This window comes from Oncorhynchus nerka, linkage group LG4, assembly GCF_034236695.1.
Source record: "Oncorhynchus nerka isolate Pitt River linkage group LG4, Oner_Uvic_2.0, whole genome shotgun sequence".
NCBI classification, from domain to species: Eukaryota; Metazoa; Chordata; class Actinopteri; order Salmoniformes; family Salmonidae; genus Oncorhynchus; species Oncorhynchus nerka.
In genome coordinates, this window is record NC_088399.1 from 22,063,259 (window position 1) to 22,084,489 (window position 21,231).

The following is a 21,231-nucleotide window of genomic DNA, read 5'->3' on the forward strand; positions in this document are numbered from 1 at the left end:
GTAGTATAGTGTATACGTAGTGTGCGTAGTGTATGTAGTATACGTAGTGTATGTAGTGTACGTAGTATACGTAGTGTATGTAGTGTATGTAGTGTACGTAGTATACGTAGTGTACGTAGTGTACGTAGTGTACGTAGTGTATGTAGTGTATGTAGTATACGTAGTGTATGTAGTGTACGTAGTATACGTAGTGTACGTAGTGTATGTAGTGTATGTAGTGTAGTATACGTAGTGTATGTAGTGTACGTGTAGTGTACGTAGTGTATGTAGTGTACGTAGTATACGTAGTGTATGTAGTGTATGTAGTATACGTAGTGTACGTAGTGTATGTATGTAGTGTCCGTAGTGTATGTAGTGTACGTGGTGTATGTACGTAGTGTCCGTAGTGTACGTAGTGTATGTAGTGTACGTAGTGTATGTAGTGTCCGTAGTGTCTGTAGTGTACGTAGTGTATGTAGTGTACATAGTATACGTAGTGTACATAGTGTACGTAGTGTATGTAGTGTACGTAGTGTACGTAGTGTATGTAGTGTCCGTAGTGTCTGTAGTGTACGTAGTGTATGTAGTGTATGTAGTGTATGTAGTGTACGTAGTGTACGTAGTGTACGTAGTGTACGTAGTGTACGTAGTGTATGTAGTGTATGTAGTGTCCGTAGTGTCTGTAGTGTACGTAGTGTATGTAGTAGTGTACGTAGTGTATGTAGTGTCCGTAGTGTATGTAGTGTAGTGTATGTAGTGTCCGTAGTGTATGTAGTGTACGTAGTGTATGTAGTGTACGTAGTGTAGTGTATGTAGTATGTAGTGTCCGTAGTGTATGTAGTGTCCGTAGTGTATGTAGTGTATGTAGTGTATGTAGTGTACGTAGTGTATGTAGTGTACGTAGTGTACGTAGTGTATGTAGTGTATGTAGTGTACGTAGTGTATGTAGTGTCCGTAGTGTACGTAGTGTCCGTAGTGTATGTAGTGTACGTAGTGTATGTAGTGTATGTAGTGTACGTAGTATACGTAGTGTACATAGTGTATGTAGTGTACGTAGTGTATGTAGTGTACCTTGATGTAGAATGTTTCTAAGGTGTGTACTACATGTGCCTGAAGCTTTCACTCTGGTGTGTGTGTGTGTGTGTGTGTGTGTGTGTGTGTGTGTGTGTGTGTGTGTGTGTCTGTGCCTGTGTGTCTGTGTGTCTGTGTGTTAGAGTGTGTGTCAGAAACTTTCTCAGCCTACCTAATTTTTGCATGCATGCTCGGAGTCTCTCCTCAAGACCTGACACTCGGTTGTGGAGTTCCTCGTAGTCATAGGCTCCCATCTCCTCCTGGAGCTCGCTTAGAACTGACGTCAGATTCTGGACCTCCTCCTTAAACTGCAATACCAATTTGGCATCGGCTTTGTACTCCTCCAACACTGGTATCAACGGCCTAATCTCCTCCATTTTCGATTTTATGGCCTGAAAGGATTAAAATAAGCTGGGTTCAGTGTCATGCCTGGAGACAAAAAAGAAAAGACTCCCAAAAAGTTTTTTTAAAAGGAGAAAACACCTATCTGGCCCTGACTACTCTAGCCTGGCCTACACTGACATTCTCTCACAGTAACACAATAGCCCTGTGTGTGTGTGTGTGTGTGTGTGTGTGTGTGTGTGTGTGTGTGTGTGTGTGTGTGTGTGTGTGTGTGTGTGTGTACAGTGTGTTTGTGTGTGTCTGAGCAAACAAATCCTGATGTGTGTTCCACCGTATTGGCGAACAAGCAGAGGCTCCGTCCTGATGCAGACGAGCCGGTACGTTAAACACAAGCCCTCAGTACACCAGGAAACAATTGGGAAAGCTCTTTATTGGTCATCATCGTTTAAAATGCAACAGAGTTACATGCTTTTACATGTCACACACAACAAAGGGTTTCAGATTTTATTATCACTAATGTTTATAGGTACGTAGTAGTCTTTAGTAATCAAGTATGCATAGACAAAAACCAAAAGTTAAAAATATTTTATAATAACTGTAAACAACTAATTGTTTTCTTTTAAAAAAGCCTTTTGATGGAAATGTTCTACCAGTAACATGCAGAAATAGATCTGTGGTAGGTAGGTAGGTAGGTAGGTAGGTAGGTAGGTAGGTAGGTAGGTAGGTAGGTAGGTAGATAGATAGATAGATAGATAGATAGATAGATATATAGATAGATAGATAGATAGATAGATAGATAGATAGATAGATAGATAGATAGATAGATAGATAGATAGATAGATAGATAGATAGATAGATAGATAGATAGATAGATAGATAGATAGATAGGTAGGTAGGTAGGTAGGTAGGTAGGTAGGTACACTCTTAGAAAAAAAGGTGCTATCTAGAACCTTAAAGGGAACTTTGGGTGTCCCCATAGGAGAACCCTTTGAATAACCATTTTGGTTGCAGGTAGAACCCTTTTGGTTCCAGGTAAAATGCTTTGGGGTTCAATGTAGAACCATTTCTACAGAGGCTTGTCTTTTGGAACCCTTTTTTCTAAGAATGTGGGTAGGGAAGGTAGGTAAGGTAGGTAAGGTAGGGAAGGTAGGTAGGGTTGGGAAGGTAGGGAAGGTAGGAAAGGTAGGGAAGGTAGGAAAGGTAGGGAAGGTAGGGAAGGTAGGTAATTAGGGAAGGTCGGGAAGGTAGGGAAGGTAGGTAGGGTTGGGAAGGTAGGGGAAGGTAGGGAAGGTAGGTAGGGTTGGGAAGGTAGGGAAGGTAGGTAGGGTTGGCTGGTTGGTTATTTGGGAAAGGGGTAGGTGGGGTTTCAGGTAGGTAGAGTGGGCTGGTTGGTTATTTGAGAAAGGGGTGGGTGGGGTTTCAGGAATGGTAGAGTGGGCTGGTTGGTTATTTGAGAAAGGGGTGGGTGGGGTTTCAGGTAGGTAGAGTGGGCTGGTTGGTTATTTGAGAAAGGGGTGGGTGGGGTTTCAGGAATGGTAGAGTGGGCTGGTTGGTTATTTGAGAAAGGGGTGGGTGGGGTTTCAGGTAGGTAGAGCTGGCTGGTTGGTTAGTTGAGAAAGGGGTAGGTGGGGTTTCAGGAATGGTAGAGTGGGCTGGTTGGTTATTTGAGAAAGGGGTGGGTGGGGTTTCAGGAATGGTAGAGTGGGCTGGTTGGTTATTTGGGAAAGGGGTAGGTGGGGTTTCAGGTAGGTAGAGTGGGCTGGTTGGTTATTTGAGAAAGGGGTAGGTGGGGTTTCAGGTAGGTAGAGTGGGCTGGTTGGTTATTTGGGAAAGGGGTGCGTGGAGTTTCTTAGTAGTAGTACTAATGGTGCGAAAGGTAAATCATGAACGCTCGTAAATCTCGCAGTACTGTGGTAGCCCAGTTCAGGTGGAACATGAGATTGACCTGCCTCTTCTTCTCTCTTTACATGTCCTAAAGTTAGCCCTGCAAGCAAGAAAATAACATACTGTTGACATCTAGCTCACTAACCTATCTAAGAGACACAGAACAACACACACTGGATTAGAGAGTATGTTAAGCATGCTTTGATTTTGCACTCATGATATGAATGTGGGAGGCATGCATTGGAAATGTAGACACTCAGTGCAGGGGGTGGAAATAGTTGTTTTGTGATTGATACTGCTGTTAATGTTGAGACTACAATACATGCTGAAGTTCAGTCTATCATCATTAGACAGGTAACTGGAGAGGAGTGGGAAAATGGATCTACAGTATTTGTCTGAGTGCCAGGAAACCTACATCAATGTGCATGTAGCTTCTGACTATGGGTGTGCTCGTAAATTTAATCTGGAGTGCCAGAGTGGGCGTTCGTAAATTCAGAGCGTTGTCAGATTGTACATTAGTAAATTCAGAGCGGTTCGCTCTCAGAGCATTCAGAGCGCACACTGGATGCTCTGGTCGAGGAGTAGGGTTGATCCGAGCGATCACAACGGCAGTCAGGCACCCAAACTAACTGGCTAATGTTGGATAGCTTGATAGCTACTTCCAGACACAAACTAGTCAACACCTCACTCTGACCATTTTACTCGCCCTCGGAGAGCTGTTTAGGCTGTTTACATGTTATCCAGAGTGTTGGTGACTGTAACTGTGCGGCTGGCATCAATTTAATTACGCTTTTTTGCCGACGTTTACTGACACCGCCATATTTAACGGGTGTTGAGCGTTCGTAAATTCATCAGTTTTTCTGCGCACTGTCGAGGTGCTCTAAATGGGAGTAGATAGCCAGAGTGAATTTACAAACGCACCCTATTTGGTTTTAAAAGTTAGTTGTGACTTACTGGTAAATCTACTACCCTCTCTCATTGATTAGTTCAATCAATCAACCAATCAACCGATCAACCAATCAATCAATCAAAGAATGTGTGGTGCTAAATTGGCATTGATGATAATAATTTTAAAGGCAGGAGAGGGAGGAGGAGGAGGAGGAGGAAAGGAGGAAGGAAGGTGAGCCAAGCAATGAATGAATATCTGGTTGATGATAGTTTTTGCATGTGCCCACTGAATTGTCCAATATCCCTCCAGCTCATACCCCAGAATGAATTATGGTTACTAGTGTTATTAGTAGTAGTACTAGTGTTATTAGTAGTAGTACTAGTGTTATTAGTAGTAGTACTAGTGTTATTAGTAGTAGTACTAGTGTTATTAGTAGTAGTACTAGTGTTATTAGTAGTAGTACTAGTGTTATTAGTAGTAGTACTAGTGTTATTAGTAGTAGTACTAGTGTTATTAGTAGTAGTACTAGTGTTATTAGTAGTAGTACTAGTGTTATTAGTAGTAGTACTAGTGTTATTAGTAGTAGTACTAGTGTTAGTACTAGTGTAGTAGTACTAGTGTTATTAGTGTAGTAGTACTAGTGTTATTAGTAGTAGTACTAGTGTTATTAGTAGTAGTACTAGTGTTATTAGTAGTAGTACTAGTGTTATTAGTAGTAGTACTAGTGTTATTAGTAGTAGTACTAGTGTTATTAGTAGTAGTACTAGTGTTATTAGTAGTAGTACTAGTGTTATTAGTAGTAGTACTAGTGTTATTAGTAGTAGTACTAGTGTTATTAGTAGTAGTACTAGTGTTCGTGGAAATGGTAGTTGCGGTTGTAATAACGGTTACAAGCCAATTTTGTTGTGGAGGAAGAAGACTGTTTATTTAGATATCGAATCCAAAACCTTCCTATCAAAAGTCCTAAATCCCGGGTGTTTGGTTAATTCTGATACAGTCCTGATACATTACAACTCAGAGCTGTTCCTAGGGACTATAGAAAACACTCTAGGTGAGGTTGGTGATGCTGAACCATCGAAAAGGAAATATGCAGCACACCTATGGTTCAATCTCAACACTCATTCATTAACCAGTAATTAAATACAGATAATAGATAAGTATTGAAATGGCATTTTTGAGTGCTCTCTGTTGATAATCTGCCAGGATCCAGCATCTAAGTATCTTTTCAAATAACTTTAGAATAAGAATGTTGTTGATTATCATCTGATGCTGGACCATATCCTGAGTGGGCCGTGGGCACACACAAAAACCCATCCATGGAGGGTGGAGGTGGTTGTGTCAGATGAGTGGCAGTGGTCATGGTGATAGCCCCATAGCCCCAGCAGGGTGGGTTTAGGTGTGCTGGGCTGCTGCTGTACCTTGTATTGCTTGGCGATGTTCTGCTTGTGGTTCTCCTCCACCTGTCTGAACTTGGTCTCCAGACCTCTTAGCTGCACCTCCATCTTCTCCACGTACTGCAGGTCTCTCTGGGTCCGCTGGTCCAGCACCTGGATGGACTGGGTCATGTTCTGGACCTATCACAGGGGAGATCAGGGAGACATAGAAATTGCCATGAGTACACTCAATATGGCCACCGATTCATCCATCACAGAACATTGGCTTGAATGGGGATGCCCATTCTAGAAATGATATTTCTATAGCATGGGCTCATAGTCTGTGATGTTGAACAGGTAGAGGCAGGGTGCTGCTCCCGTAGCTTGTCTGGTCTGGGGATGCTATCCATGTGTCTGTGTTTGTGTGAGTGCATGCTTGGGCTGCTGTCCAGGATGGGGGGGGGGGTCGCGGTCTGTGAGGTAAGACGTGACAGGTCATTAGTGTTGCTGTGGACATTATGTCACCATAGTTACCTTCTCCAGTAGCTGCCTCAGCTGTTTGGTGCGGGCGTCTCGTGAACACATGGACTGCTGCGGTGCCACCACAGTGCACACACACCTCCCCTCACTGTCCTGGGCTGAACTGTACACCTGCCATGACTCCTCTGGGTTCGCTGGCAACACCTGGAAGAGAGAGATGGAGGGAAGGATGGACAGAGAAATGGAAAAAGGGAGCGAGAGATTCAGAAGCAAGAAAGAAAGTGATGTTACATAAAGTGGGAAAGAAGAGGACGAAAGAGAGAGAAACAGGAGAGTGTTTGAGAGAGGTGAGAGGTGAGGAAGGGATAAAAAGAGATGAGGGGATGAAAGGAAAAAAAATAAGAGAAAACAGATGAGACAAGAGAATAACAAAAGCATTCATCCTATAATCCAATTGTCAGGGATTTGTTGAATAAAGTATTGTACCCCATCCCTCCTCGCCTGCTCTCTGACTGAATAGGCTTATCTTAGCAGTACGTTTCAATCACACGGTGTATGCTTGTGGTGACGTGTCGCACCCGTTGGAGTGGTGGAGTGGAGTCGTGTGTTAAACCCTCACTACTACATAGATACAGCCAGAGCTTACATAATGTCAGTCTGTCTGTGGGATGCACACGCACGCAGGATTGCGCACGGCGCCATCTGGCCATGATGAGAACCGTTAAACTCCTCCCGCCCTGCTCCAGCAAATTATAACATGCCATCAGAGGGGAACGGCAGCCTATCGAACTGGTCGAGACTTGTCCAAATACTCATCTATGTACATTATCAAAGTTATTGGTGGCCAATTATAAAACAACACGAATAGAAGGTGTGAGATTGTCAAAACTAAACAATCAACACAGTCCAATCAGTCCACAATGAGACCGGGCTAAGACTGGCTGTAGTGGCTCTTCCCTCCTATTCAGTCTCTTAAGACAGAGAATATCTGCCTGATTCATCTGAAATATTATATTACTTCCATTACCACTGTACATAAACGCCAACAGCATCCTGATCCTGAATCGACACACTCATCCACAATCTATTGTTTCACTGTAGCCTACATCATGACCATTCTATTTCAATAGTGAACATTGATCTAAGTGCATTATGATGTTTTTGGCGCACTACTGAGAGTCATAGGATATAGGATATAGTGCTTGGATACTGTTTTAGTCATCCCTGTACATACTATCCTATAAATTCACCAAAAATGTCACCAATAATGTACTTAAAATGTGGTAAATGAATTGAAAATAAAACTATGTGAATGTTTAAAACCAACTGGAAACCTTCACTTCACAGGGGCATTGAGTGAATATAGTGACAAGGTGGATGATGGATTACTAGGTAGAGTATGTACTGTAGTACTCTACTACACTAGCTTATCCAGTCATTAGGACTATATCACCATGAAAGGCAAGTTCGTTTGGAGGAATCTTTTATCAATAATCCCGCGGGAGTACAGATTAGAGAAAGCAAAGCACTCCACCCGACTGATCTTTATTACTATGTAATAACGCAACATTTTATCCATCTCATCATCACATAATAAACTAAAATGACTATGTAGGCACGGGGATCTTTATTCATTATAGTACAGCCTTTATTTATTTTTTTACCTTTATTTAACCAGGCAAGTCAGTTAAGAACAAATTCTTATAAATTCTTACATTGAAGTAGATAGTACTGTTTTTTTATGACTCTATTGAAATAGAATATGTCGTGATCCAATAGCTTTGTGCCAAAAATGTAACCCATGAAGGCGTGGATTTTATGAATGGTTTCATAGTCAACCTTAATACGTAAAATATCTCACAAAGTATGATTATTAAAGTTAAAGTATTTCATTATAATCATAACAATTTACTTTGATTAACCAAAAAGTCAGATTGTGCTAGACAAAGACACAAGAAGACAAAATGCAATATGCCCCGCGTAATAAAATGACATTTTTTTTCTCTGGTGCGCCCTTCATTCGATAATCAGAGACCCCGCTGAACGGAGGTTGCCTGGCTGCCGGGGACAAAGAGGAACCCAGCTGACTTCACTGGAAAGGTCTGGATGCAAAATTTCATTTTCACAAAATGTTTACCTTGCAGCGTTTTATCAATGGCAGCATCCAAACAAACTCATTGTCGCTCTCCGTCTCCACCGCGCGCCCTTGTTCTCCTCCACCTCTCACAATGCAGCGCGCTCCCACGCCCCTCCTCGAACATACAGTAGGATACAACAAGACTATCTCGCTCCCCGTCTCTATATCTATCCCGCGAGTGATCAACATGAGAGAGGCGATATTAATCATGCCTCTGAAATGCGATTTTCTCTAAGATCTGACAAGCATCCAGGCGCTGAAAACATAAGCAGCACAACATAAATACTAGTGACCCTGTCAAGCAACAAATATGAGATTTTGGTGGAGGCAATAGCCTAGTAGGCCTAAATAAACTTTTAATAATTCATTAACCAACCAAATAAAATCCTCCAGCCAGGTAAAAATTGGTAGCAAAACCAGTCATTTTTTATGCAGACAAAATGAACCCGCGGGAAGCGTAAAGTAGCGGTGCCACTTACTCCGGTGCTCCTGTCCGGGTAGCCTGCCCTCTCCGCGGTGAGCTTGGTGGTGTTGAGCCCAACTAGAGAGGGCAGAGTCTGCGACATCCAGTTCGTGATCATCGCCATGGTGCTCAGCACAACGCCGATCTTCAGCAACGGCACCGACATCTCTGCACTCTGCGTTTAACCCAAACCAGCTTCATTCTATTGGAGCACAATCCGGCGAGAAACGAGCAAGGCAATCCATGTTGCCTAGTGAAGCCATAGCCTTCTGGTGTACCACCCGTAGCCCCGTTTTGGTCGGTTGTTCCTTGGACATCACTGGTGAAAGGCTAAAGGGTTCGGAGTTTGGAAAAAGCCCGCAGGTTTGCAGGTTTGGATCAGGTTAATGATAATAAACCCTCGATGACGAATCTGACAGTCCCGAAAGCCGGGAGAAAGTGTGATTGAGGAGCGGTTTAGAGAGAAAATAAAATGTATCTGGATGGGTATATCTTTCTCTCTCTGTGCTGTCCCGCGCTCTGGTGGTTTCCCGTTCTCTGTTCCTCTTTAGTTCACGCCCTCCGTCCGCCTCCTGCCTCGCGCGCTCCTTGATTAAGTGCAGTGAATACACACAGGCTGTTCCAAAAGGCTGAGGGAGGGAGGAGATGCCTACGGATCTATGGCAGCACGAGCAACGCGCAACGGTGATGTCAGCCAGGTTCGTCTTGCCTGCTGCTCGAGACGCCCTTCCCCGTGTCACCGGGGGTCCGTGGCTGCCTGGCTGGTATTATCTCGGATTGCGAGTTATTATCCCCGGGGGGATTGGGCAAAGAGCAGTTTCGGGTAAGGTCGCGCCACTCGTCTGGTCGCAACAAACTGAGTGCTTAATTTTCCAGGTCGGGCAGGTGATATTTTTCTCACCCCACCCCCGTGGAGCGCGAGCTGTTGGGGTACTGAGAATAACTCAACTTGACGTTATTTTAATGAACAACCCCATGTATTAAAATCCGTTATTATTTGATTTAATGAAGGTGAGCTAGGCAATAAGGATCATATATAGATATATATGGGGCGGTAGGTAGCCTGGTGGTCAGCCTAGTGGTTAGAGCGTTGGGCCAGTAACCGAAAGGTTGGTGCATCGAATCCCCGAACGGACAAGGCACCATCTGTCCTTCTGCTCCTGAACAAGGAAGTTAACCTACTGTTCCTCCTGTAGACCGTAATTGTAAATGAGAATTTGTTCTTCACTGGTTTGCTTTGTTAAATAAAAAATATACACGCATAATAGGGCATGCAATATGGATAACGGCAACGTATCATCCCAAATGCATTAATACACGTCAACAATTGTATGTCTTTATTTAAAAATCCCGACAGCGCGCACCTGTCATCATCAGCACTGCATTCGAGTATAAAATAAAATTGAAGAGATGTATGGCCTATGTGAAAGACTCTGGCGCCATCATGTGGCTGCTTTCGGTATTGCTTGTAAACCAAAGGGACAGTAGTCATAATATTGTTCGTTAAATAGCCGCGCGACATCACATGAATGTCACAACCCAATTTAAGTGTGTTTGAATAAATGCGTCACCAAATTCTTTCTGAAGGTGTTACACGCAAACATAACAACATTAATGTTCAGCTGATTATGGATCTCTCTCTCTCAACCCACCCATGAGTTTCTGTATTATACTCGGTTAGGAGGATACTGGATGAACACCAGAAAGTGAGAGAGAGACCATGAGAGACTGGAAGAAAGAAGATCAAGAAGAAAAATCACAAGTGAACTCATACCCCTTTAAGAAATCTACCACACCAGAATTGCCACAACACCAATATGACACACCAGGGCCCATATTCCCAAATGAGTGCTGATCCAACATGACATGGACAGGGATACCTGGCCCTAGGTCAGCACTCTGAGACGCTTTATGAATACGGGCCCAATACCTGTCCACTTCTTTTCTCCCATCACCTTGTGAATATTTTGAATCCTCCCTTTAATAATCAGAATCATTTTACTCAATACATTTTTGAATTACAAAGCAAAGCAAATCATTCTCATGTAAAAATTGTGAAGAATCAGAGCCCCGAGCAGTGCACTGAGCAGAGCACCGAGCAGAGCACCGAACAGAGCACCGAGCAGAGCACCGAACAGAGCACCAACCAGAGCACCAAGCAGAGCACCAACCAGAGCACCAAGCAGAGCACCTAGCAGAGCACCTAGCAGAGCACTGAACAGAGCACCAAGCAGAGCACCGAACAGAGCACCGAACAGAGCACCGAACAGAGCACCAACCAGAGCACCAAGCAGAGCACCGAACAGAGCACCGAACAGAGCACCAACCAGAGCACCGAACAGAGCACCAACCAGAGCACCAAGCAGAGCACCGAACAGAGCACCGAACAGAGCACCAAGCAGAGCACCGAGCAGAGCACCGAACAGAGCACCAAGCAGAGCACCGAACAGAGCACCAAGCAGAGCACCGAACAGAGCACCGAACAGAGCACCAAACAGAGCACCTAGCAGAGCACCGAACAGAGCACCAAGCAGAGCACCAAGCAGAGCACCGAGCAGAGCACCGAACAGAGCACCAAGCAGAGCACCGAACAGAGCACCGAGCAGAGCACCGAGCAGAGCACCGAACAGAGCACCAAGCAGAGCACCGAACAGAGCACCAAACAGAGCACCTAGCAGAGCACCGAACAGAGCACCAAGCAGAGCACCGAGCAGAGCACCGAGCAGAGCACCGAACAGAGCACCAAGCAGAGCACCGAGCAGAGCACCGAACAGAGCACCAAGCAGAGCACCGAACAGAGCACCGAACAGAGCACCAAGCAGAGCACCGAACAGAGCACCGAACAGAGCACCAAGCAGAGCACCGAGCAGAGCACCGAACAGAGCACCAAGCAGAGCACCGAACAGAGCACCGAGCAGAGCACCGAACAGAGCACCAAGCAGAGCACCAAGCAGAGCACCGAACAGAGCACCAAGCAGAGCACCAAGCAGAGCACCAAGCAGAGCACCGAACAGAGCACCGAACAGAGCACCAAGCAGAGCACCTAGCAGAGCACCGAACAGAGCACCGAACAGAGCACCAAGCAGAGCACCTAGCAGAGCACCGAACAGAGCACCGAGCAGAGCACCGAACAGAGCACCAAGCAGAGCACCGAACAGAGCATTAGAATACTTGTTTGGTTCTCCACCTATAGGCTTAGCTGTAATACTGCAAGTTATTACATCAACACCACCAAATATCCACAGTGCTATATGGGCTACTTCTGTCCTCGCAGTAATGCAATATGCTGATGTAAATAAAAGACTCACTCTCCCATTCTCTCTCACCTTCACTCTATTTCCCCTTCCCTTTCCCGCTCTCCCCCTCTGTATCTGTCTCTTTCTCTCTCTTACTCTCGCTCTCTCTGAGTTTCTCTCTCCGTCCCCCTTCTCTCTCACCTTCACTCTATTTCCCCTTCCCTTTCCCGCTCTCCCCCTCTGTATCTGTCTCTTTCTCTCTCTTACTCTCGCTCTCTCTGAGTTTCTCTCTCCGTCCCCCTTCTCTCTCGACCTTTTTCAGTGTACAGAACACAGCAGTTGTGACTCTGCAGGACAATTTGAGGTATCACAGGGGGTCAGTTCACCGCTGTGCCTGCCCTCTACTGCCCTGCCCTGTCCATCCCAGCTCAATCCAACCCATCCCTTTCCTGCCCTGACCTCTTCTCCCCTGCCCAGCTCTGCTCACCCCAGCCCAGGGCCATCTCAACTCTGCCAGTCAGTTAGCATATCAGTACTAAGCACTAATACTCTACACTAACACTCTCTGGGACGATTTTTCCAACAGAAATTAAGCCTAGACCTTGAGCATGGTTTTTAGTCCATGACTAAGCTTAATCTGTGTCCAGGAAGCCCTCCCCCTGACCCTCCCCATGGACAGATCAGCTAATAGGGGATAAATCAGTGGACCAGATGAGGACTGCTCAGTCTTGTCATGCTTGGCTGACTATTTCACAGAGAGAGACATGTTTATAGGATAAATGTAAAATGACAATATGGCCATTTCAGATCGTCTACGTGTACAACTGAAAAAGTACAGTTTAACATATGTACACTTGTACAACTCTGTGATGATAACTAACTTTCAGAGTTTCACTTGCATTGATTTATGAATAAATCAAATCCAAGTTGTCAATCACAGCATAATGCAATGCAGCTGCAGACACTCCATCTTTCTCTCTTTCACAAGAACTGAATTGATTATAGTGTAAACTTTTCATTATAAACACCTATTTCTCTCTCTCTCTCTTCTAGCGGGTGTAGCGGGCTTGAAGCCTTCAGGGAGCTGCCACGGGAACAGCTGGCCCTTCTCTACATACCTGACAACATAAACCAACAACAACAACAAACACTCACTATAGTATTTCTGCTTCAAAACATGTTCATTAAGAAACACAACAAATACTTCCCACACTAGCTATGCTTCAAACATGAAGGAATTCTGGAATAAATACTGCCCAGATCCTCAATAAGGTCTGACTGCGGCCCAAGACCAGGATAACTCCAGGGATGAACCGCCCAGGGAAACCAATCCCCCTTGTCGCCGTCAAACCCTTCTCCACATAGTAGCTATGCTCTGAATACATGTTCATTTAAAAACTCTGGCACACATACTGCTCTAGGGGTCTGATGTGTATGCTAATATAAGGACGTGTATGCTAATATAATGGTGTGTATGCTAATATAATGATGTGTATGCTAGTATAATGACGTGTATGCTAATATAATGATGTGTATGCTAATATAATGATGTGTATGCTAGTATAATGACGTGTATGCTAATATAATGATGTGCATGCTAGTATAATGACGTGTATGCTAATATAATGATGTGTGTGCTAGTATAATGACGTGTATGCTAATATAATGATGTGTATGCTAATATAATGATGTGTATGCTAGTATAATGACGTGTATGCTAATATAATGACGTGTATGCTAATATAATGACGTGTATGCTAATATAATGACGTGTATGCTAGTATAATGATGTGTATGCTAGTATAATGACGTGTATGCTAATATAATGACGTGTATGCTAATATAATGATGTGTATGCTAGTATAATGACGTGTATGCTAATATAATGATGTGTATGCTAGTATAATGACGTGTATGCTAATATAATGACGTGTATGCTAATATAATGACGTGTATGCTAATATAATGACGTGTATGCTAGTATAATGACGTGTATGCTAATATAATGACGTGTATGCTAATATAATGACGTGTATGCTAGTATAATGACGTGTATGCTAATATAATGACGTGTATGCTAATATAATGACGTGTATGCTAGTATAATGATGTGTATGCTAGTATAATGACGTGCATGCTAGTATAATGACGTGTATGCTAATATAATGACGTGTATGCTAATATAATGATGTGTATGCTAATATAATGACGTGTATGCTAATATAATGACGTGTATGCTAATATAATGACGTGTATGCTAGTATAATGATGTGTATGCTAGTATAATGACGTGTATGCTAATATAATGACATGTATGCTAATATAATGATGTGTATGCTAGTATAATGACGTGTATGCTAATATAATGATGCTAGTATAATGACGTGTATGCTAATATAATGATGTGTATGCTAGTATAATGACGTGTATGCTAATATAATGATGCTAGTATAATGACGTGTATGCTAATATAATAATGTGTATGCTAGTATAATGACGTGTATGCTAATATAATGACGTGTATGCTAATATAATGATGTGTATGCTAATATAATGATGTGTATGCTAGTATAATGACGTGTATGCTAATATAATGACGTGTATGCTAATATAATGACGTGTATGCTAATATAATGACGTGTATGCTAGTATAATGACGTGTATGCTAATATAATGACGTGTATGCTAATATAATGATGTGTATGCTAATATAATGACGTGTATGCTAATATAATGACGTGTATGCTAATATAATGACGTGTATGCTAGTATAATGATGTGTATGCTAGTATAATGACGTGTATGCTAATATAATGACGTGTATGCTAATATAATGATGTGTATGCTAGTATAATGACGTGTATGCTAATATAATGATGCTAGTATAATGATGTGTATGCTAATATAATGATGTGTATGCTAGTATAATGATGTGTATGCTAATATAATGACGTGTATGCTAATATAATGACGTGTATGCTAGTATAATGACGTGTATGCTAATATAATGACGTGTATGCTAATATAATGACGTGTATGCTAATATAATGATGTGTATGCTAGTATAATGACGTGTATGCTAATATAATGACGTGTATGCTAGTATAATGACGTGTATGCTAATATAATGACGTGTATGCTAATATAATGACGTGTGACGTGTATGCTAATATAATGATGTGTATGCTAATATAATGACGTGTATGCTAATATAATGACGTGTATGCTAGTATAATGACGTGTATGCTAATATAATGACGTGTATGCTAATATAATGACGTGTATGCTAATATAATGACGTGTATGCTAGTATAATGACGTGTATGCTAATATAATGACGTGTATGCTAGTATAATGACGTGTATGCTAATATAATGACGTGTATGCTAATATAATGACGTGTATGCTAATATAATGACGTGTATGCTAATATAATGATGTGTATGCTAGTATAATGACGTGTATGCTAATATAATGACGTGTATGCTAATATAATGACGTGTATGCTAATATAATGACGTGTATGCTAGTATAATGACGTGTATGCTAATATAATGACGTGTATGCTAATATAATGACGTGTATGCTAGTATAATGACGTGTATGCTAATATAATGACGTGTATGCTAATATAATGACGTGTATGCTAGTATAATGATGTGTATGCTAGTATAATGACGTGCATGCTAATATAATGATGCTAGTATAATGACGTGTATGCTAATATAATGATGTGTATGCTAGTATAATGACGTGTATGCTAATATAATGACGTATGCTAATATAATGACGTGTATGCTAATATAATGACGTGTATGCTAATATAATGATGTGTATGCTAATATAATGATGTGTATGCTAGTATAATGACGTGTATGCTAATATAATGATGCTAGTATAATGACGTGTATGCTAATATAATGACGTGTATGCTAGTATAATGACGTGTATGCTAATATAATGACGTGTATGCTAATATAATGATGTGTATGCTAATATAATGACGTGTATGCTAATATAATGACGTGTATGCTAGTATAATGACGTGTATGCTAATATAATGACGTGTATGCTAATATAATGATGTGTATGCTAGTATAATGACGTGTATGCTCATATAATGATGCTAGTATAATGACGTGTATGCTAATATAATGATGTGTATGCTAGTATAATGACGTGTATGCTAATATAATGACGTGTATGCTAATATAATGATGTGTATGCTAGTATAATGACGTGTATGCTAATATAATGATGCTAATATAATGACGTGTATGCTAGTATAATGACGTGTATGCTAATATAATGACGTGTATGCTAATATAATGATGTGTATGCTAATATAATGACGTGTATGCTAATATAATGACGTGTATGCTAGTATAATGACGTGTATGCTAATATAATGACGTGTATGCTAATATAATGACGTGTATGCTAATATAATGATGTGTATGCTAGTATAATGACGTGTATGCTAGTATAATGACGTGTATGCTAATATAATGACGTGTATGCTAATATAATGACGTGTATGCTAATATAATGATGTGTATGCTAATATAATGACTTGTATGCTAATATAATGACGTGTATGCTAATATAATGACGTGTATGCTAGTATAATGACGTGTATGCTAATATAATGACGTGTATGCTAATATAATGACGTGTATGCTAATATAATGACGTGTATGCTAGTATAATGACGTGTATGCTAATATAATGACGTGTATGCTAATATAATGACGTGTATGCCAATATAATGACGTAAAGGATGTCGTGGATCATCTGATGTGTTTAAGGTAAAACATCTGTCAAGATGTGAGGACGGATGTTGGTTATATTGCCTGAAGATTTGACAGCCAGTGTGTGTGTGTGTGTGTGTGTGTGTGTGTGCCTGTCTGTCTGTCTGTCTGTGCCTTCGTGTGTGTGTCTTTGTGTGGCTGAGAGAAAGTGAGTGTGTACATGAGTGTGTGATGGAGAGAAACAGAGAGAGAGATAAAACGACAGAGACAGAAAGATGATGTCCATCATTGTGACTTGTTGTTGTTGTGCTCCAGACCACAGCACCTGACACAAATCATCCTCCACAGTTTACAGTAGAAATAATACACATTTCATTTCAGTGCATACTGCAGACCATGTCTCTCCAACCTGTTTCTGCAGAGCTACAGTCCTGTTGGTTTTCACCTCAACCCTAATCTAGTGCATCTGATTCTAATAATTAGTTGGTTGATAAGCTGAATCGGGATACAACTGGGGTTTGAGGGAAAATCTACAGGAGGGTATCTCTCCAGGAAGAGGGTTAGAGAGTCCTGCTGTAGACTAAGGACAGTGAAATAACACAGATTGATCTGTACACTGGCCACCTCAGTGACATCTCCTAAATACTTGTACGTTCCTCTAAAATAAAACAATAGCCTGCAGTGGCAATGTTTTCAGAAAGACGTCTGTATCTGTCCAGGCTGTAGGGGTAAAAGTGAAGTGGGGTGACATAAATCATCACCTCTAGAGCAAGTTATGTTGAAACAGAATCTGTTCAATAAATGTGAGTCTGGCTTTGATCACAAAGAAATGTGCTGCACTTTCTATCTCTGCTCTGTTCTCTTTCTCTCGCTCTCTCTCTTTCGCTCTCTCTCTATCTTTCTATCTCTGCTCTGCTCTGTTCTCTTTCTATCTCTGCTCTGTTCCCCCCCCCCTCTCTCTTTCTTACTCTTTTTCTTTATCTCGCTCTCTCTCTCTGTCCCTCTCACACACTCTCTCTGTCTATCTCCAACCCTTATTTCTCTGTCTTTCTCCCCAATCTCTCTCACTCCGACTCTTTCCAAAACACCCAATTTCCCTCTACCTCGGCATCCTTGAGTGTGATGTGTGTGGTGTTTGATGTTGTAAGGGCTCTGTTGTCGGTTAAGCTATAAATAGTGCTCCACGGTGAGTATTATAGTGGTTCTGATAATGCTGGAGACGGAGGGGGTTGAGGCTGTGGCCGCGGTGAGTATTATAGTGGTGCTGATAATGCTGGAGGCCGGTGGAGGTTGAGGCTGTAGCCACGGTGAGTATTATAGTGGTGCTGATAATGCTGGAGGCCGGTGGGGGTTAAGGCTGTAGCCACAGTGAGTATTATAGTGGTTTTGATCATGCTGGAGGCCGGAGGGGGTTGAGGCTGTAGCCACAGTGAGTATTATAGTGGTTCTGATAATGCTGGAGGCCGGAGGGGGTTGAGGCTGTAGCCACAGTGAGTATTATAGTGGTGCTGATAATGCTGGAGGCCGGTGGAGGTTGAGGCTGTAGCCACGGTGAGTATTATAGTGGTTCTGATAATGCTGGAGGCCGGAGGGGGTTGAGGCTGTAGCCACAGTGAGTATTATAGTGGTTCTGATAATGATGGAGGCCGGAGGGGGTTGAGGCTGTAGCCACAGTGAGTATTATAGTGGTTCTGATCATGCTGGAAGCCGGTGGGGGTTGAGGCTGTAGCCACGGTGAGTATTATAGTGGTGCTGATAATGCTGGAGGCCGGTGGAGGTTGAGGCTGTAGCCATGGTGAGTATTATAGTGGTTCTGATCATGCTGGAGGCCAGTGGGGGTTAAGGCTGTGGCCACGGTGAGTATTATAGTGGTTCTGATCATGTTGGAGGCCAGTGGGGGTTAAGGCTGTGGCCACAGTGAGTATTATAGTGGTTCTGATAATGCTGGAGGCCGGAGGGGGTTGAGGCTGTAGCCACAGTGAGTATTATAGTGGTTCTGATAATGCTGGAGGCTGGTTGGGGTTGAGGCTGTGGCCAGATATTGACTGACCTTGTTACAAATTACATCCATCCAAAATGCTCACGCACAGTCACACACTCAAACACACGCATGCAATCATATAAACACACACACACATGCATGTACACACACACCAATGCCATCCAGGGCCACAAACTACAGTGTCAACCAAGCCCCTTACAGACAACATGCAGCACCCAAACTGTATAATGCAGGATGAAGTCCAACCTCGTGTGCCTTTTCCTCTTCAATCAAGGAGATCAGAAGGGCAACATGTACAACAGAATCAGCATTACTGAGAGCTCAGCGCAGTGTTTGTGTCCCAGTGTTATAGGGAGACTACAGTGATGTGTTGGTCATGGTGAAAGATGCATGGGAGAAATGAGGGCAGCAGAGTGTGTATGTGTTTTGTGGGGTCAGCTATTTCTCTCTGAGGCTGTGTGATGTACAAAACACACACCTCACTTGGCACCGACGTCCGTCCAACAACATCCTCTGAGTGATATTTGAGTGAGCTGTCCATTAACATTAATCCAATCTGAAACAAAGTACATGTTGAGGCCTGGGGTTGAATTTGTATTAAAAGGGTTTAAAAGAAATAGATAGAATATTGTGTGGTTGATGATTGTACATTGGGAAATAGATTTCCGCATAATGGACATGTTGAACTAATGATTATGTTGAACTAATGCCAATTTGTTTTGGTAGCCTGATGTTAGCTTGTTTATGCACAGGGGGACAGGAATGAACAGTATGTCTGTGGGAATGAACAGATACACCTGTAGTTTGGTGAGACCATTTTAAATATATATATATATCTTTTTTAATTTTAAAAATATCTGAGCAACCCTTTACGTAAACATTTGTGCTATACTTTTGGGAATGAACTTTGAACTGTAGGGTTAACTGTGCACACCATTGTTTCACAGATTGCTGGTGATTAAGACATTTGACAATAGAACAGCACTTGACTATATTCTTCAATTACATTATCAACCATTACGGCCTTGGATACTTCTTAGGTGATTGGATTGATATGTCGGGGTGGATAATCGTTCATGCCAGACCTATACCATTTTATTTGGTTGGTTAGAACAAAGACCTCCTTTCTCGTCTCCATAGTCAAGTTCTCAAGCTCCACAGTCACTTCTCCTTTGGTCTTATTCAAAGGACCATGCTGTGTGCTGTGCTACTTGAAATGCAATAATATTTGACTGCTTGTAATTCGAAACAAACGACACATGCAGAATACCGATACATATATCAGACACATCATAATGATTCGATTTAGAATGAAAAACAATAACCATTCTGACATAATCCTAACCCTCACACAGATGATTTTTTGGTTGGATGGGTTGATTTGTTATTCATTCATTACATTTGCTTATAATTTATACGTGTGTAATATATGTGTATATTTACACATTTGTGTGCATGTAGGATTTTGTACATCTCTATCCCTGCGCATTACACAGAGCCCCGTTAGAGTTAGGCTATGTGACATTATTTGGGCGCTGCTGGCGCTATCTGCGCCGGTGTAGCATAATGTATCCACATCATCGCCATGTAATCCCACCCGTTAATCTCTTTAAACGCGGAAACTGGCTAATTCACTTTAGCTCTGTCTAGGCTACAGAGAAGACACCGGGTACTAATATTTTATCTCGTGCCAAGTAACTGCTCACCACAGCGTAGCTCTAATACAGTGGGGGAAATGGCGTGTGTTTAAACCTACTTGAGTGAGTTCTGTGCCCATCAACACGAGGACGATAAGACTCAGGATCTTGCTCGAGGGCTGCATCTCTTTCCTCCGGGTGTGTGGAACCAACGCTCTCACATGCAGATCAGTCCCTTTCGTCCCCCGCACGGAAGTCCTCTCCTCTCCGCTCCCTCGTAGCGCTGAGGTCGCTCGCTCGCTCTTTTCCCTCAGTAACCAAATAGTAGAAAGCGAGAAATCGGTATTACAGAATCAGAGTCTCTTAGCATATTTATTTCATCTCGGCTCCTCCGTCTTGGTGTTTCTGTTCTTTCTTCTTTTATTTCTTCCTCTCTAATCGCCACAACGGGTTCTGATAAACATTTGCGAAGGGAAACGTTGGTTTAAAATACGGGAATCAGCACTGGTTACTCAGATATTGCCAAAACTTTGCCTCCCTGCCTGGAGTCGCCGAATAAGCGATGGGTGTAAAATGAGAGAGCGCGGAGCTGTCCGCGGTGCTGAAACAGGAAGTGATGTGGCAGAGCGTGGGAAATTCAAGCAAGACAACATGGAGCGCGCCAGAGAGATAGGAATAATATTTTATGATTTTTATGATTTAAAAAAACCTGACCCTTTTTCAATTCTAGTATTTATACTGAACAAAAATATAAACGCAACACGTCAAAGTGGTCCCATGTTTCATGAACTGAAATAAAAGATCTAAGAAATGTTCCATATGCACAAAAAGCTTATTTCTCTCAAATGTTGTGCACAAATGTGTTTACATCTCTATTCGTGAGCATTTCTCCTTTTCCAAGATAATTCATCCACATGACAGGTGTGGCATATCAAGAAACTGATTAAACAGCATGATCATTACATGGACTATTTACATTGACCCCCC

At 42.3% G+C, this 21,231-nt stretch overlaps 1 protein-coding gene across 3 annotated transcripts in view; it reads right to left on the reverse strand.

Annotated features, from left to right (window-relative positions):
• The window catches only part of LOC115122128 (noelin-like), a 31,749-nt gene extending 10,926 nt beyond the window's left edge, over nt 1-20,823 (reverse strand). The window contains exons 1-4 of one of the 3 annotated variants that reach the window (XM_065017353.1): nt 20,364-20,823; nt 6,073-6,222; nt 5,584-5,739; nt 1,223-1,442 (exon numbers count right to left, since the gene is read on the reverse strand). In XM_065017353.1, coding sequence (XP_064873425.1) covers nt 1,223-1,442; nt 5,584-5,739; nt 6,073-6,222; nt 20,364-20,429 — 592 coding nt within the window. In that variant the 5' untranslated portion in view covers nt 20,430-20,823. Of the gene's footprint in view, nt 1-1,222; nt 1,443-5,583; nt 5,740-6,072; nt 6,223-8,155; nt 8,541-8,634; nt 9,283-20,363 lie in introns of those variants that run through there. The other 2 variants (XM_065017352.1, XM_065017351.1) reach the window with 2 other exon arrangements.
• Between the last annotated feature and the right edge of the window lie 408 nt (nt 20,824-21,231).